Below are 17378 nucleotides of genomic sequence, written 5' to 3'. Positions count from 1 at the left end.
TACACAGATGAGCTGGAGAAGCTTGCGCGGTCACAGGCAACAATAAAAGGAGATGTCAAGCGCAGGGTTGCCTATTTGGCAATCCTTAGTTAGCTTCTGCAAAACTGGGAGTGTATATCACACTGTCACCCACTTGCCCCCTTCTGCTTCAGTCAGATAAGCCAGTCTTCACTTCCCCTCCTGAAACAGCTGTGTAATGTTAATCACTGTAAAACAACCCACCCGGCACTCAAGGGGTGCGTGGTGTCCGCTGCTGTGTAAAGCGTGATTCTTCATTGCCTGTATTAACTGGAAGTTAAATGTGGCTGAGTGGCTATAAATACCGCAGAAAATAGGAACCTTGGCACTATGTCTTCAGGAGTTATTCTAGGCCCAAGGCCGATAATGAAGCATCTTGAATTTTATGCCTCAGTGGTTCGCCTTTAAAAGGCTGTAGATGTCTTTCCCGTCTGCTCACCTCTGAGTGAATGCCTGCATTTTTCCAGATGATGAGTTTTAAACAGGTGCTGGTTTTTAGTTTTCTGTTTTTCTGGCTTCCTGCTGCTTGTCAGTCTGTTGCTGCAGAGGTGATCTCCGGTTGTATCCTTCCCATATGCTCCTCTTGAGTGCTGGCCTCCACGTTTCAGCAGGGGACACATAGGAGGCAGGCAGTGGTGCAGGTGCTGGGGGGTCCTGCTTTCTTAGCCTTTACCTTAAAGGTAAAGTTATCCTCCCTCCAGCCTTTAGCTCTCTCAGCTGATTTTCCTTCTCCTCATCCCCAGCTTAACATCCCTTCCCCCATGGACAAAGGTTAGTGTCTCCTGAGAAAAATTGTCATTTTTTTCACCCCAGAAGTGGCCACAGGAGCCAACACAGCTGTGTTTGACTGCAAAACAGTCTTCTTTTAAACACTTGATTTAATGACCCTTTCCCTTCTGGACAAGTACTGGAGCAAGGAAACTGGAACTGTTGGGAAAGAACAGCTCCTGATGGAAAGTCAGTTCTAGGAGTGGAACTCTTGGTTGTCTCAGGGAAGGCTGGTTAAACATTGCTTGCCGCCTGTTTATTTGCTGTGGAGTTTTTGAACCAAGCTGTGAGGTCCCAAACATGTGACGGATTTGGGTTGACACTCTGTGGGTACACCACTTTTGGAAGGCTTGCTTGAACCTTTTCACATTGCTACTGCAAGAGACACTTATCCTGGAAATCCAGCCCAGGATCAAGAATGCCACAGGCAGCAACTGGGGTTCATTTTTTTATATAATTTTTATCTTTTTTTACTGTTGCACTTCTTCCTTCCAAGTGCCAAAGGGATTTTGCAAAATATTAGGAGCTATACGTAATTTCGAAAATCAGACCAATACTCTTTTAAGCAGAAAGGCCTCCATACTTCTAGAGATCAACTCCAGACTTAAAACTGTTAAGCCTGGAAATTAATAGCCACCCAGGTGCAGGCTCTATGACATACTAGAACAGCAAATATTTTGCTGTAATTCTAGCACAAAATTTTCACTTGCTGTTCTGTTCTCTGCTGATCCAAACCATTCTGAATCTTGAAAAATAAAAAAGTAGCGATTATGAGCTTTCTATGTCTATGCATGCTTTTGGGTACTGTGGAAGAAAAAAGCAAGCAAGGAACAAGTAAACTTTAACATCTGTAGGAGAAAAGTTAAACTGACCATCTGCATTGACTTCTCCACATGTGAATGGATTTAAAGTTTTAAAAGCAGCAGCTATATTGAGACAATAGATTTCAGCAGTCCCAAAAGAGCAGTTGAGGTGTTTCATGGTGATAATTTTTCTTTAAAAAATGCCTAGAGACTCATTGATCTTCAGTGGAATCCTTATGATCTGCTGGCTCAAGCATCTGCATTTTAAAATGTCCTCAAATGGACATTTATTATTATATGGATGATTGCAAAACTTCCAAAGGAACTGCTCAAGTAAGTTAGGCAAACACTTGTCATGCCAAAGGGGAGAGAAAAAAAAAAAAAAGCACAACACATATGTAGAGAAAAAGAAACACATTCTGGTAGTCATCTTTCTTCTCACCCACATTTTTTTATTTAATACACAATGAAAATGAAAACAAAAATATATTCCACTCAGTAAGGCACAGTTTTCATTTCATTAGCACTTTCTTTTGCATGGAAAAATGCCAGAAAAATAGAGGTGAGATCTAACATCTTCCTTTCCTGTCTTTGAACACTTGAAATGAGACAATCCACACCAAGTGAGCAAGAGCTTTTACTGTTTGGTTGTTCTGCTTGGCTACACAAATGCTTCAACAATTCGTCATTGCAATAGGAGCTCTTAGATGAAATACTTAAGGTCCCTTTGTTCCCAAGGACATTTTTATTACTCCTACTTGTAGTTTATGACAACATCTCCTTGTCCTTTGCTTTAGGATGCATTTGTGAAAGTTTCCATTTTAAAAACAAAAATGCACCTGAAACACAATGTTGTACGTCTTGTAATAGGAATATAAATCAAGTCTGGTCTCCTTTGGGACAGTCTTGGAGGAACTGCTTTGAAAATTTAGATAAGTGAAGAAAGTGCTACAAATGGTGACCCACAATTTGATATTGGTCCTCCTCATCTTCTGAATTGATTAGTAGCTGCATGATACAGCTACATTAGAAGCACAGAAGCTAAATTTACTCTCTTTTTTTTTTTTTTTTTTTTTTTTTTTCCTGTGAAAAGGAAGTAGTAGAGAAAAAGAAACACATTTCATACAGCAACACTGAATTGCAGAAGTTTAAATATCATAAACAAAAAAATTGTCACTCTTGGTTTGGTTTATATGAATAGATTTTATTTCTAGTTTACCAGGTTGTAAGTAAGTGTTCCAAGCTAGTCCCTTTATTGTGTTTGCAGCTTGTCTGGGTTTCCCTCACACTTCAGTAATTTTCAGTACTTTCAGTTTAGTTATCATCTGGTTTAATCCTTACACAAATCTATTCTACATATGTATTAAGAACATAAACTAGCCAGAATTGTGGTCCATCAAGCCTGGTATGCTGATTCTGGCATTGGCCAGTAGCAGATGATTTGCAAAGGAGTAAATTTCTGCCGTAGCAGATACACGAAATTTGGCTTTAATATCATGATGATCTCATCACATTTTCTGGTAGTTTCTGCTAAGAGCTTAACTTGAAGGCTTTGTCTCCCCTTGTCTTCCATTACTTTATTGCTGTCAATTAATCCTCTTCTGCATATTTGGATGCATATTTGTGTGTTTGTGTAGGTATTGGTGGTTAAAAAGCAGACTAGAGCTAGTTCTTCATGAGTGAGTTGCTTTTGGTGACCAAACTAATAATACAACTCAATCAATATAGATGCCTACTGTAGGCAGATGGGCATCTATGACTTGTCTGGGAAGCTAAATACTTCTCAAAACTTTGTTTTCTCTCAACCTTTCTTTGCATTTAATTGTGCATTTATCAAGCCCTCTCTCATTCATCTCCTAGCTCCTAACGATGACTATTAGATGTCTCTGAGACCTTTCTGATTGTATGTGCTCTTGTTAAAGCAGGGTGACAAGTTCAGTATGGAGGGCCTTCGGATGTCTTAATGATTTCTGACATGTTTCTAGTAAAGTTTGGGTCCCTTTCCAAATTAATGTGCTGAAGGATGAATCTTAGCAGGTGAACTAGCAGCACAAATCTCGTACCATTTCCCTTTTCCCGCCCTCCGCCCCATGACTGTCTGTTTTTAATTTCCACCATTAATTTGCTATCTTATTACTCATCAACCTTTTTGCCTTGGTGATTGATTAGTCCCTTGAATGGATCAGGTAAAATGGCTTTGTGTGGTGAGAAGGCCAAAGTACTTCAGTGCTTTGGGCCCATTTCTGTCTGTCCGTGGCTATGGCATTGGCAGATTTATTGAATCTTCAAAACAACTTCATGTTCAGTGCTAATTAGGAGGTTTTTTTCTGCATTCTTGATTAGACCTATAAAATGAAGAAGAAAAAGCCAATGTGAGTGTAAGGCCTAGCATGGAAGGCTACATTCAATGCAATATTTCTCCTTAGTGTTTTTTTTAGGCATTGTCAGTTTTTTATTTGTTTTATCTCTGGCTTCCTTGTGGCTTAGTTTCTGAAGTACTGCTTTGTAGGAGATTGATATTGGCTGCCATATCTCAGGCTTGTTTGAATGGTTACTTAATCAGATTACATAAATTTTTTTTGTCAGCATTTCAGCTGCATATCTACATATAGAACCTAGGAACAAGAATAACTTGCAAATAATTTTTCTCCCCCTCTCCCCTTGTTTCTGGAAAGCAGGATCCGCAGAAGTCTTCTTTCACCTCAACTCTGTCAAGTGAAGCATCTTGTTCTCTCTCCTCTCCTGAAAGTACTTTCAACTCCCAAGAGTCATCATCTTCCTTGACATCCAAAGTGGTTTATTCCGAGAGGCAGTCCTGGCTTGACCTAGTTAACAGCTCTGCCATGGAAGAGGGTGATCAGCCTTTAACTTTCTGCGTACAGGTTCACTCTGATGAGCCACCAGAAGTAGACTGTGGAGATGCAGCAGACAGCCAGGAGGTCCAGCTTTCCAAACCCAGTGGTGGATCCCAAAACACTTTTTTAGGTCCAGATACAAATTGTCTAGCTGTGCCAGACGCAACAGGACAGAGATCACTAGCCAAAGGTGAGCTAATGAGAGAGGAGATTTTTGTCTGCAAATCCATACAATATGGGAGTTCAGAGTTTTTCCTCAGCTTCCTTTCCTCTCTTCCTTCCTTTACATTCTTCACTGAAGAGTTTTCCAGTGGCACATCATTTATAACTAATATTTTGTTTATTGCATGTTAAATATGTAACCTAGTATCTAATTGGTAAGTACCTTTACAGATCTTCTCAAATTTTTCTTATGTGTTAAAATCATAGCCTCTGTATAAAATTCTAACATAGACACATTTTTATTAGCTTGCTTTATTTCAATACAGCTGTCTTTTATTAGTTTGGATTGAATAAAAATTTTAAGAAAGTATGTCACATAATTGACACCCTAAGGAAAATGGCATATGTAGGAAGTGCTGAGCATGGGGTTAGGTCAACCTAATTTTAAAAATAAAAGCAGTTGCATTTACTTCCACTATGTATTCCCTATTTGTTTCATTAAGCTTCATTGTAATCAAAAGGAAACAACTGTGATCCTGAATAAGAAAGTCCATTAACACTGATTTTGCTTAACCAAATGGATATCTACATAGGTATTTTCCTAATGAAATGTGCTGCTAAATTAAAAGGGTGGCGTAGTTCCAGAATTTGCTCATTGTTACTGTTAATAGCTCTCCTGCCATAGCCAGGCAATGTGTGTCGCCTTTAGAGCAAAGCTGCTTCTTCCTGCATTAAAAGCAACTGAAGCATGAGGCATTCCTGGCATACAACATATTGAAATGAGAAGATGCTCAGCATGCTGTGTGGAGAGGTAATACATGAGGAAGCAACAATGTTTTTGTGGATCAGGTCTACCCATGATTCCAAATCCTTGTAAAGATTTGAAGCAAGTACTTTGGTTTTTTTGGAAGAGCAGTGTTGTCTTGTTACAATACAAAACAAAGTTGCATCTAAAAGCTTAGGCTGAAGGTAATGCGAAGGTGGAAAGAAACAGTGCTGGACTTGCTGGGAACTTAGGAGTATTTCTCTGTGGGTGAGCTTGGCATTGATTAAAAAAAAAAACCACAACCAACCAACCAAACAACCCCCCCCCCAAAAAAAAAAAAAAAAAAACAAAAAAAAAAAACCACCAAAAAAACCAAACCCAGAAACTGAGTGAAGTACAGATTTTAGCAAAAGTGAAAATTAACTCAGAGTGTTTTGTGCTCAGCTTCATTATCCATATTCTAGGCTGCTCCACTAGAGACTTCTGTAGCAATGAAGATCAGTATGAAAACTGAGAGCAAATGTATGTACCATGTGGCAGAAAAGAGTGGATGTTTTGGGAGAGTTACTGTGGAATCTAATTCCCATAAGCTCTGTCTTTGTAAGTAGTGAAAAGGCTGAGGCTGGCAAGAACAGGATCCCTAAAGAAAATGTCACAAAGATGTAGTAAATGCGTCGTCTTCTGTAATTTCACCTTTTGGGTTAATTTTGATTATGTAATGCCTTTGGGAAACAATATTAGGTACATTCAGGTGGATTGTTGCAGTGTAGGTCATTTATGACATGATGGCTTGTAGATCCTGTTGAGCAAGATTCAGTGGTTGCTCTTCAGAAATCTGAACTTTTGCTTAGAATATCTTACGCTGGTATTGTCAGCAGTCCTGCAGTAATTCATAGGTTAATGCTTTCCATCATAACTGCAACGGTGACAAGTACTTTCTATGGTCGTAGAATTAGCATGGCACATTTATAATCATTTAAAGCACAGTTTGACAGGCTCAATAATACTAACCAATAAAAATAGGATTAAATTGTAAATCAAGGCACATTTTAGTATATTCCTGACATTTGTAAAGTGGTTTAATTTTCCCAAAAATATTCCCGGGGAAATGAATTCTTCTGCTGCTCACTGTTTAGCTGATGGCCAACCCTGATCGAAGAATACTTCCATCCTAAGCACACCCATGATCTCTGATGGAATTCCAGAAATAGATCATTTCAATGAGACAGTCACTATGGAAACTGTATAACCTCACTAGTTACTGTCTGCATCGTAACCCACTGTTGAACAAGTAAGATGTACACCACACACATTTTTATTTTCTTTTTCAGTCTGCACAGTATGGGAAGGGGATGGAAAGTGTTGGCATGTGGGGCCCTCCCCTGCAATGGCCACTGAAAAAGTAAATTTGCAAGGAGATTAGTTAAGCTACTTCAATTTGAGAATGAGGTAGGAAAAAGGATTAACATAAAATAGCAATTCAGTTCCAAATGAAAGTTATCAAAAAGGATACAATTCTGTTTCTGTGGCTTATCCCCCAAGAATTTTCCCCTCCAGCTAGTTGATAAGGATGTGCACAAATACTGTGAGATGAATGCAAACTGTGGGATAAAAGCTAGCTGCAAAGCCTCACGATTTACAATAACTAGTAAAAACACCCTTGTTATCTGATGTGAAACAAGAATGCATATCTCAGTGCAGTTCATATTATTTGCTATACAATGCTTCTGAATAGTGTATTTTCAACAGCTCATCATGTTTTAGAGCACTGAGACTGTATCCAGGAGGAGACAGGTCTGCCTTGCATGGGCATCTGTCCTGGAAGTGCATGTCCCCTGTGCATAAAGCCAGCTTGCTGTTATCAGAACAGGTATGTGGTCCTTGAACCTACTTCCCACAGAGTGTTCAAGTTGTCCATGCTCTCTCCTTCTCATTGTGAGTACAGAAAAAACCTCTCACACACTCTGTTTTGCAGCCACACTCTGTTTGGTGAAAGCCAATGAGGAATTTTTGGTTGTAGCTGATAGCAGCCTAGAGCTGAAGTGTGAGTTTTCAAGAGCACTTTTGTTGAAGAACACTTTTGGTGGCCAAAGTGGAAAATAGCAAAAGAAATGGAGGCCAATGTGAGAAAAGTTGGTACCTAGAAGGAAGAAAGAGTAGTTGTGGCTTTGTGGGAAGAACTTATCATGAAAATACAAAAATAGTGAAGAAACCTCAGTGATGAGTTAAACAATGGAAGAAGTTTCTCAAAGATAAATGGATGAATCTCTGTAGGAGAAACTACAGCTTCAACTAAATGATCATGGGTAATTTTTTCCATGAAAATTATTTAATGAAATCTGCTAAGCAACTGTGTTTGGTGCAAGGAGCTGTACCATACAAAGTTTTTAATGATCTTTCCAGCCACTCTTAGTGAAACTGGAACACTCTTAGTGTTATGACCATTCTCAGTGTTGATTACTGGGGAGAGGTTACATACCAGAAAGTAATACAAAGGTACAAAAAAGGAGAGTTTAACAGTTTTCTCTTTTGGAAGATGATCAGCTTTGTGGGAATATTTAATACTTTCATGTTGCAGCTTGCTTCATGCATAGTGACAAAGGATACAAAGCTGCCTGTGACACAAAGAAACCGAAAGGTAAACAAGAAATGGTTGAGAATACAAACAGCTATCTGACTACGTGCTCTGTATCCAGAAGCTGGCCTTGCCCTGTCTGGAATGGCTAGACACACTCTGCAGCCGAACTCCATCCTTTATATTTCTTCTGGCAACCACTGGAACAAAAAAAAAAATCTGACTATGACCCACCTCCATCACCATCAAAAACTATGATAAGAAAAGGAAGCTGCAAAACCTGAGAAGTTACTGTAAGAAAGCAGGAGTGTGTGTTTATATTTATTTAGGGATCTTCTACTGTAGCAACAACATCCTTCTTCCTTGCATTTTCTGAGGGTTTTATGATCACGTGAAGTTAATGTACCTTGGCAAGGAATTCTTATGGTACCAGTTCTGGTTTATTTATTTTATCTTAGCTCACAGTAGCTAGTAGAAGATCTGGTGTGTGCCAGTATTTTGAAAAACCTGGAAAGCTTTTCAAATATAACTTGAATTTTACCTGGATTGGATTTGTGGGAAGGAGTTGGTTAAATAGGAACTGGATGAATTAAATTCCTTCTTTTCTCAGAACTGACATCCTCTTCTTCTTTGTAGTCTGCCTGTGCCAGTAATAGCCAGAACAGATCCTCTGGTGTGCTCTGGCCCCTTTATTCCTTCTGCAAATGTTACACAAAATGTCCAGATCATGGCTGAGACTAGCCAAGCAGTGTGCCTATGGTAGGAACAACTATGTAGGGAAATAACTGTGTTTGAATGATTATTTTGTTTCTCATCAAAAAAGCTTTAGAAATCACAGTGAAAACTATATTGTTATGGTTTTCTGAACTCTCTGAAAAAGGGATACTTATTTGTGTTGTTTCCAGTTCAGTCACAGTTTGTTAAAATGCTATCCCTCACTGCTGAGTCCTCTATACTGTTATAGTCATGATCATCTAACTGTTCATGGTAACATGCTTTTCCTGTTATTTTCTCCCACTTTCTTCTACCTTTAGTTCCGCATTTGCCAGTGAGGAGTTTGCCTAAGCTATGCCCATGTAATTTGAATATTTCCTGTCTTTTCTGTTCTGTAGCTATGTGGAAAAGGTGATTTCCCCAAAGTATCATCATATTCCCATTGAAAAGTCCATTACCACTATGGAGAAGGAAGGGTGGGGGTGTGGGTAGGTGGGTAGGCAAGGGCAAAAGCAGTTTATGGTTTTTTCCTTCTGCTCCCACCAGCCTAGGTGTATATGTTGTCCCATTGGCATCAAAAGTTCTGGAAGAATTAGAAATGGAGGTGCTGGCACAGCTACAAGAAGCTCGTAAGAGCAGCAAAGACAGGAGGAAGAAGCAGATATTTTATTTTTTTTGCCTGGGATTAATACACGTTGGAAAGCTGTGGAATCTCAGTTAGAGAATGGGAGAACAAGTATTCATATTTCAGTTTAGATTTAGTAAGATATGTTCTGTTGGAGGTAGTTTTTAATGCAAAATGCACTTTCTGCTGAACATTGCCAATTTCTCTATCTTTACTGCTGGGAAACAATCAGCTTGGTTTCCCACAGCTGCTTTTTGAAAAGTTCTGGATAATTTCACTTTTTTAGGCTTAAAAAGCATGGAAGTTGAGATTTCAGGCAGGGTCCTGTATTGCTGCTGAAAGGTGGGTAGTCTCAATACCTTAATGTCTCCCACCTGTGGTAAGTTGGCCGACAGGAAGGTGGAAGCTGAAAATCGAGGAGGTGAAAAGCTGGCGTGTTGAACCTCTCTGGTGGCTTGCTCTTGTCTGTAATATCTTCCATTAGTTAAAGGAAAATTCCAGCTAAGTTGCATCAAGCCACAAAATTGTGTTTTACTTCTCCTGAAACAGAATTTGTCAGTTCTGGCTTGCCTGAAATATTAACTTTTTTTCCTCACTCCAACCTAGAAGGTCTCTTTCTCTTGAATGTTAAAATATCTCAGGGCAGAGCTTCTCTTTCCCTCAGGTCAGCACTGGTTCTTTTCGACTTTCCCCACTGTGGAGTCTGACAAAGTTAGACTTTGTCCAATTAGACTTTACCTAATTAAGAGCTGTACAACACTAAAGAATTTTTCCAGAAGTGCTATGAAACTTCAGCAGGCTGCAAGGCTTGTGAGTGAAGGGCATGGTGAAGGATCCTCAGAAGACTGATCCTTCTGTGGCATCACTGAACAGAATTGCTTATAGTTAATACCACCGAGGGAAGGGAAAAGTGCACGATGCATGCGTTTCTCTGTGTGCATACTCATAAATGCACATGATATGTAGTATCCTTCTGCTGTTGCCATTTGTTCCTTACCACTAATCCTTCAGTATGTCCTGAGAGAAAAATGAATGTATTTTATCTTTAAAATAACATGAGATAAAGAAGTGCTGTAGTAGCATTTCAGTTTCCTAACATGCATGCCCAAGACTGAAGGTGCTTAGCTTGAAGAGGACTGGTGAAAGTGTTAACTTGCAATGTTTTATTTTGAAGTGATTTTGAATTAGTGCTTGATGTTAGCTGTGTGACCTGTCTAGAAAGACTCACTCCAGAGCAGTGCTAGTGATGCATGCTATTACAAATCTTTGCCAGCAAAATACATCGATCGTTATAAAGCCTCAGAGGTTAACAAAACTTAGAGTAGGCATGGTACATTTATCTCTGGGAGGCTGGCACAGACAATCTGTTCATTTTAACACCCGGCCCCGATCTTCCGTTCTGTGTGCTTTTTGCATACTGTTTTACTTTGTGATGGAAAGCAAATATTTTATAACAATCAGATAGTATAGTCTAGACAGTTCAGGTTTCATAGGAGGAATCCAGATCACTGAAGCCTAAAAATACAGAGCTGGTGAATGCCTGTGCTTCTTTTAGAGACTTGCTCATCTGCAGGACAGTGCTCTGACTCCAGGTGCAAGGGAGTTAAGTGATACCAAGTGCTGGGAAAATGGGCTGTGAATGTTTGAACCTGGAGAAAAAAGTCTGGTCTGTGCTTAAGCCTTGAGTCACTGTTGCTTTATCTCTGCTATTTAATTTTCTCTCGGGTGTTTTGTGGAGAAAACAAGCAAGGAAACTACAGGTAGTGCTTTCTTCTTTTACTTTTGTGGCATTAAGAGGCTTGTGAAATACCATAATGCAACATTGTGTGAGTGAGGAGAAATATTTCCTTATCACAGATTATTTTATTTGGCTTGTTAATTGACTGCTAGACATAATGTCTCTTTCCTTCCTCCATTACTTCTTCCCCTTTCAGATTTACAGCATCAACCTAGTGTGTTCAGTGGTAGCTTCAAGCCTGCAAAACACGGGCTTTTGCTTTCTGAGCTTGGTGCAGGGGAACTCGGGACAGTGAAGGTAAAAGTCCAGGCAGGTACCAGTTGTCTGGCCTCAATTTACAGAGGTTTCTTGGCAGCCATGCTCTTCGCCGATGGCAACATTATCTACTTCTATACAAAAGCACAATGTTAAGATACTGTTTTGTAATTTTTTAACTTGTGGAAGGGGTTCCCTGCTCATCAATGTAAACAAAGATGGAGACAAAAGTACTCTATAGCTCATACCTGGCTCTATACAGCTGGCACGTTTCACTCACCCTTGTTTTCCAACTGTTTCCTGAAATCCTATTTAGCTCCTTCCCTGTCACTCCCTTTATCCACCCAATCTGAAGAATCTAGCACATTCCCTCTGGAATTACCTGACCCTGATCAGTCCTTTGGGGGTGGTAATTGTGGAACAATAAGAAATAGGAGAGTAGTTTAAGGTCGCAATCTTGAAAGGATGCAGGAGCTGAGTATGCATTGCTCATCAAGTGCATTTTCTGGGAGCAACTTGCTGGGCACTTCTGACTTTGGCTCCATCTTTTTCTGTGCTGAGTATTACTGTCCTCCTCACCTTCACCCACAAGTGCATGGTAGATATCAGAGTATTTAGCATGGAAGAGAAGAGTTCAGTGAGGGTGTTTTCTTGTGCTTTCTGCTCTGTAACCCTTTTAAGACACTGAGGAGCCTCACAAGTTAGCCTTAAAAAATATCAGGAGGGACCTTATGTCCCCAAGGGCTTGACTGTTTTTTAAAGTTGTTGAACAGGATCAATGCATTTTTTTTTTTTCTTATATACTTTTTCTTGGATGTCTGATAAAGCTCAATTTCTTTCTCAAAGTGATACTGTGTACAGTCCTGATGGGTGATGCCTATGGTAAAGCTGAGCCACTCCTGTGCAGGAGCTGGCTAATGAAACAAACAGCTGCTTCATCCCAAGAAAGCTGGCAGGAAGCTAGTTATAGTTATGAGCCTCATGGCATGAGCCAACAGTTTTCAGGAAATACTACTGCCGTGTATTATGCCTTACACTTGCATTTTTTTCTATTTCCCGCAGCTTGTTAAATATACAACAGTTCTCCTTTTCCTCCCAGCACTGTACCAATGTTAGAAGTTATATTTAGTTCTTGTCAGTTACAGCAGACTTTTTATAATCACAAAGTAGTGAAAAAAGGCCAGCAACACAGTGAAGGCAAATATTTGTAGCATATCATAAACCTTTCTAGTAACCTAAATATTTAGAAAGAACAGGGGTGTAGGAGGATGCTGTACTTTTTAAAACATGGTGAAGATAAAGAGCAGCCTTGTAAGTGTGCTGACATGTTGGAGAAGTCTTTTTGCTAGAGCATGAGTGAGAAAAAGGACTTCTCCTTTTGTTCAGAAAATGTTTGCTGGCTGAAGGTGATGTAGAGAACTCAATGTTTAACTTTTCGTTAAGAGAAAAAAATGCCCAGCCAGTTTGACCAGCACATGGAGGACTGCAGCTGAGAAGAACCACCACCACCATCCCCAGTGAAATAAAAACAGATGTTATCCCGTTGGATTTTGATGGATTCATTAGCACCCTGAAAACACCAATAGTGTTAAGATTTTCCTTTAGCGAACACTGAAGTAGAAAAGCTTGTAGTGTGGACTGAGAGACTAGAAGCAGGTTGCACAGTCTGTTGCTGAGAATGGCTTTCTGCCAACCCCCCCTATATAGATCTGGTACATTTTTAGTTTCTGACTGTTCATTTTTAAGTTGTGTTATTCTGGATAATGTCTTTGCTTCAATATTTGTCTTATCTTATGTTATTTCATTCTCAGCTGTTTACTAGCTTTTCTTTTCATGTCCTCTCCCTCATGGAAGATGGTACCACAGCTTGAAAGCCATCACAATAATTAAGGTGGAGATAAGAAGTCTTTGTTGTGAGGCACCAAAAGCAAATTCTGTGCTGCAATCTGTGAAACTCAGGGTTTAGGTGTCAGGTGCCTCAAGGGTTCCTGCTTTAATATGTTGTCTAAGGACCTTCTCTTGGGGGCCCTGAAAAGTTCCTATGTTTCATTTCACCACTCAATTTTTTAAAAATCTGGTTTTAATGATTACCAAAACCTGGTGATGAATAAGAACACCAAACACAATGTGACCTGTGAGTTGCCAGGTAGAAATGTGTGCAGCATGCAGGGAAAGGTAAATGGGTGTAGATGCTATCAAAGTTCTTTTTGTTCAAATGTGGTATTACTGACAGTTGTTCAAAGAAGTCTGTGATATATTCAGAGCATTAAGGCAGCATTGTATCAGTGGAAATACGTGCTTGTATTTGGATCACGACCTGATTCTTAAAAGCATTTGAGTCTGGTAATATGTCTTTCTCATATGCATTATTACCCTATAAATTACACTAAAAATTGCCCTTGGTTTTAACTCTAATACCATTATATTACACTTGGCTAAGAGCCTTCCTGATGGCTGAACCTAAAGTTTCTACTATCTGCTGCCACATTCACATTCTCATACCCAATTTATTCTTTGCAGATCAGGAAAAATGTGATGATGATGAGATGGAGCGACTTTACAAGTCATTAGAACAAGCAAGTCTGTCTCCCATTGGTGATCGTCGGCTGTCAACAAAGAAGGAGCTCAGGAAGTCATTTATAAAACGCAGCAAAAACCCCTCCATTAATGAGAAACTCCACAAAATTCGAATGCTGAACAGCACATTAAAGGTGAGATCGCAGAGCTGGCCAAAGAAAAGCCTGAGAGAAAGAAACATTTTGGCTGAAAAAAGCAGCAAGCTTAGACTTCAGCCAAACTCTATAATTACGTATTTCCTTAAAGCCCCAGAGAATTTGGTTAAGATTTGAATTGTTTTCTACTTCATTCTGAATACTGAGCTGTGTTTTGTTGTTCAGTTTGAACTGGAAGCAGAGGCAATAGTTCAGAAGGGACTTTTCTTGCAGAAGTTCCAGCCCATTTGGAAAATTTAATAAAGAAAGCTTCTCTTAGTTAGCTGGAAAACTTACAATCTCGGCTGAATACACTAAACAGGAGAGCCTTAAAAAAAGGAAGAGCAGACAAAGTGTGTTGATGATAAAGGACATGACAATGACCCTGAGCCAAAAAAAGTTTTCCTTATGTGATTATTGGAGAATGTACAGGAAGTGCCAAAGCTATTGTAAAGACCTCCTCTAACTAAAATATTTTTAATAACAAATGCATCCTGCTTTTATGTTGAAAATGTATCGTGAACTGGAGGGGTGGAGGGGTTCAGGGGATGTTCCATGAAAGGGCCAGTAAATCTGTCTGGAATATGGGGATTTATGGGGCTGTTTACTCGCCAGCATCAAGCATCATGGGATTTCAAAGCCTGCTTCCGAATGGTACTGAGGGAGACTGAAAGCTTAACCATAGTATTTAAATCGTAAGGAGAAGAAAGAATAAGTGCAAACCTGGGGCTTCACTTGTTTCTTGTTGTATGCATTAGAGGCAGGAATTGAGTATCTTGTTTCAAGTGTGTGTGTTTGGCATCACGCATTGTAAGCTGGAGAAATGTGTATAAAAACTTCTCCTATCAGCACAATTGTTTTTAATTTTTATTAGTTTATTATTATTATTATTATTAGATTATTAGTTGCAATGGGAGGCTTGAGCTCTGGCACCTCAGCCAAATTGTTAAATGTTATCATTCCTGATGATACAGTTGAGAAGACAAGTGGGAATATAGGCATTCTCCTTGGCTCCATATGAGACCTGGTGAAGTCTCTCAGGATCAGTCTTCAGCAACACGGTACTGACTATAGCAGTATCCATCTGCATCAGCAATACAGTGAGCATATCACAAAAGAGAAAGTTAGCTTTAAAAGTATGCCTATTTTATGCTATGGGAAACTAAATATAGAAACATACTGCAAAGTTTTTTCCCTGGTAGGAACCTCATTAATAAATCTAAGAACCAGTTAGTATGAAATGGAGTTGTACCTTGTGGGACAATCAATTTCAATTAGTATGGAGCTGAATGGAAGTCTGACTGCCAGACATGAGCAGAGAGGACAGCTTTACATTGATTTAGCATGGGAGTATTGTATAAGTTGTGATTAGTAGTGCTTATAACCTTAGGCTTGTCTAACACTTGTATTTAATATGGAAAAATCACTTTTGGAGTGTTCATAATGTATAAAATGTGTTGATCTTTTTTTCTTTCTTCAAACTAAGAAATTGGAGTATTGACAAGACAAACATAGCACAGACGTTTTCTCACAGACACAAACAGAGTTCTATGCATGGAGTGTTTAATTTAGCCTATCTAAAAGGCAAATGCCTGCAGCAGTGGGAAGGTGCCATATTCTTTGCATCAGTAGGATTATGTGCTTTTAGAGACATGAGATAATTAGAAATAATGTATTGGAAGTTTAAAAATCAGGAAAGTTTTGCATCTGATCCATATTTACTGTGCTTTAATTAAAAACCTATTAGTTTGAGAAGTGATTTATGCAAGATTCAGTGCAATTTTAATTTTGAACTTTTGACTCCACATCTTTAACAACAGTTTAATGCTGCTGCCACAACATATCGTTAACAAAACATGCTTTAGATAGTTTGGAAGAGGAGGAAGCTGTGTGCAAATGCATCACAGTCTTAATGAATGTGGGAAATAGATTTAGTGCTACAGGAAAAATTCCATCGCATGGCTTTTTGCCACCAAGTTTGTCCACTGGAAATATTCTTTTCTCCTTTCTATCTCCCTGTCTCCTCTTCTTCTCTTAGGCTAACTGCACATATCTCTGCATCAATGCCAGAAGTCTTCTTACAAGGGTCAGCACTAGGTCTTGAGAGTAGGACCTCTGTTAACCAACAGTTGAACAAGTTTTTGTATTTAAAAATGGTGCAGGCATCAAAGGTATTACAGCAGATAGTTTGTTAGAGTAGTAGTGGGATATGGATGTTTAAGTAGCCAATTGCTACTATTAGGAAGTGTCGTGAATGTGTGGGAGCATTTTCAAGGCAGCCACTACCATGGAGTGCCCTCAGGTGTGACCAAATTGGTGGCAGCAGCAGAAGATGGTTAGAATTATTCCACTGATTTCACACAGAGAAGGGGTGGGGGTGAGGGCAGGGTGGCACAGGAGCGTGGAGAGCCAGGCAAAATCAAGAAAAATTTGTGTGCCTCCTTTAGGAAATTGTGGCTGCTAACAAGGGCTTCTTTTTCCTGTGGTCTGCTGCATGGATAAGCAATAAGGGCTTGAAAAGCAAGTTGTGTCAGAAAATGTGATGACAGCAACGAATATAAATATCTGAAAGGAAGGTGTAAAGAAGACAGAGCCAGGGTCTTTCCAGTGGGTGCCCAGTGGCACCAGGACCAGAGACAGCGGGCACAAATTGAAACACAGGAGGTTCCCTCTGAACATCAAGAAACACTTCTTGTTAGCATGAGCACTTGTACAGGTTACCCAGAGAAGCTGTGGAGTTACCATCCTTGGAGATATTCAAAGGCCGTCCAGACACGGTCCTAGGCAGCCTGCTCTTTAGGTGGCTCTGCCTGAAGAAGGGGGTTGGACCAGGTGACCTCCAAAGGTCCTTTCCAACTTCAACCATTCTGTGATTCTGTGACATAGAGGGTACTGGTGTCCCTACATCAGTGACAGTTCATACCTTTCAATTGAATCAGAGTGCCTGCAATATATGGTCTGAGCTGCTCTTGCCTAAAAGTAGAGACCAGATTTAGTAGTAGTAGCCAGTGGTAGACGTATTAGCAGCCACATGTACTTTAGCCACTCTAATGCCAGTGCACAGATAATACCCAAAATTATTTTCTGCTAGCTCCCAGAGAGGAAACTTTTATAATGTGACCAGGGAATAAGTATTTTTGAGAAAGTTGAAACTGGTGTAAATAACAAAAATGAATGCTGTTGTGCTAGTTTCATGCAAGCACTAACTTGTTGTGAGTCAGTATAGCAATGTCTAATTTTCACATGAATCCTCTCATGAGGTTTTGCTAAGGATCCTATAGCATAAACTACATGAAATCATAATCTTTCATTCAACTGGGACAAATTTCTGCTGTGGACTTAACTTTGATGATCTGCTTTCTAAAAATGGAAACAAGTTGCCAGGAGG

At 39.6% G+C, this 17378-nt stretch overlaps 1 protein-coding gene across 10 annotated transcripts in view; it reads left to right on the top strand.

Moving 5' to 3' along the window:
- The window catches only part of IPCEF1 (interaction protein for cytohesin exchange factors 1), a 112812-nt gene that overhangs the window by 77696 nt on the left and 17738 nt on the right, over positions 1-17378 (top strand). For 9 of the 10 annotated variants that reach the window (XR_013928523.1, XM_080389794.1, XM_080389791.1 and 6 more), the window contains 2 exons: positions 4265-4634; positions 13800-13990. Coding sequence is in view for 9 of the 10 variants with exons in the window: in XM_080389794.1 (XP_080245920.1) it covers positions 4265-4634; positions 13800-13990 (561 nt within the window). In the remaining variant the exon portion in view is untranslated. The remainder of the gene's footprint in view (positions 1-4264; positions 4635-13799; positions 13991-17378) is intronic. The other variant, XM_080389790.1, reaches the window with a different exon arrangement.

This window comes from Falco punctatus (genome assembly GCF_963210335.1).
Source record: "Falco punctatus genome assembly, chromosome: 5".
NCBI classification, from domain to species: Eukaryota; Metazoa; Chordata; class Aves; order Falconiformes; family Falconidae; genus Falco; species Falco punctatus.
Note: the sequence above shows the minus strand (reverse complement) of the source record. Positions and strands in the feature narration are given on the sequence as shown.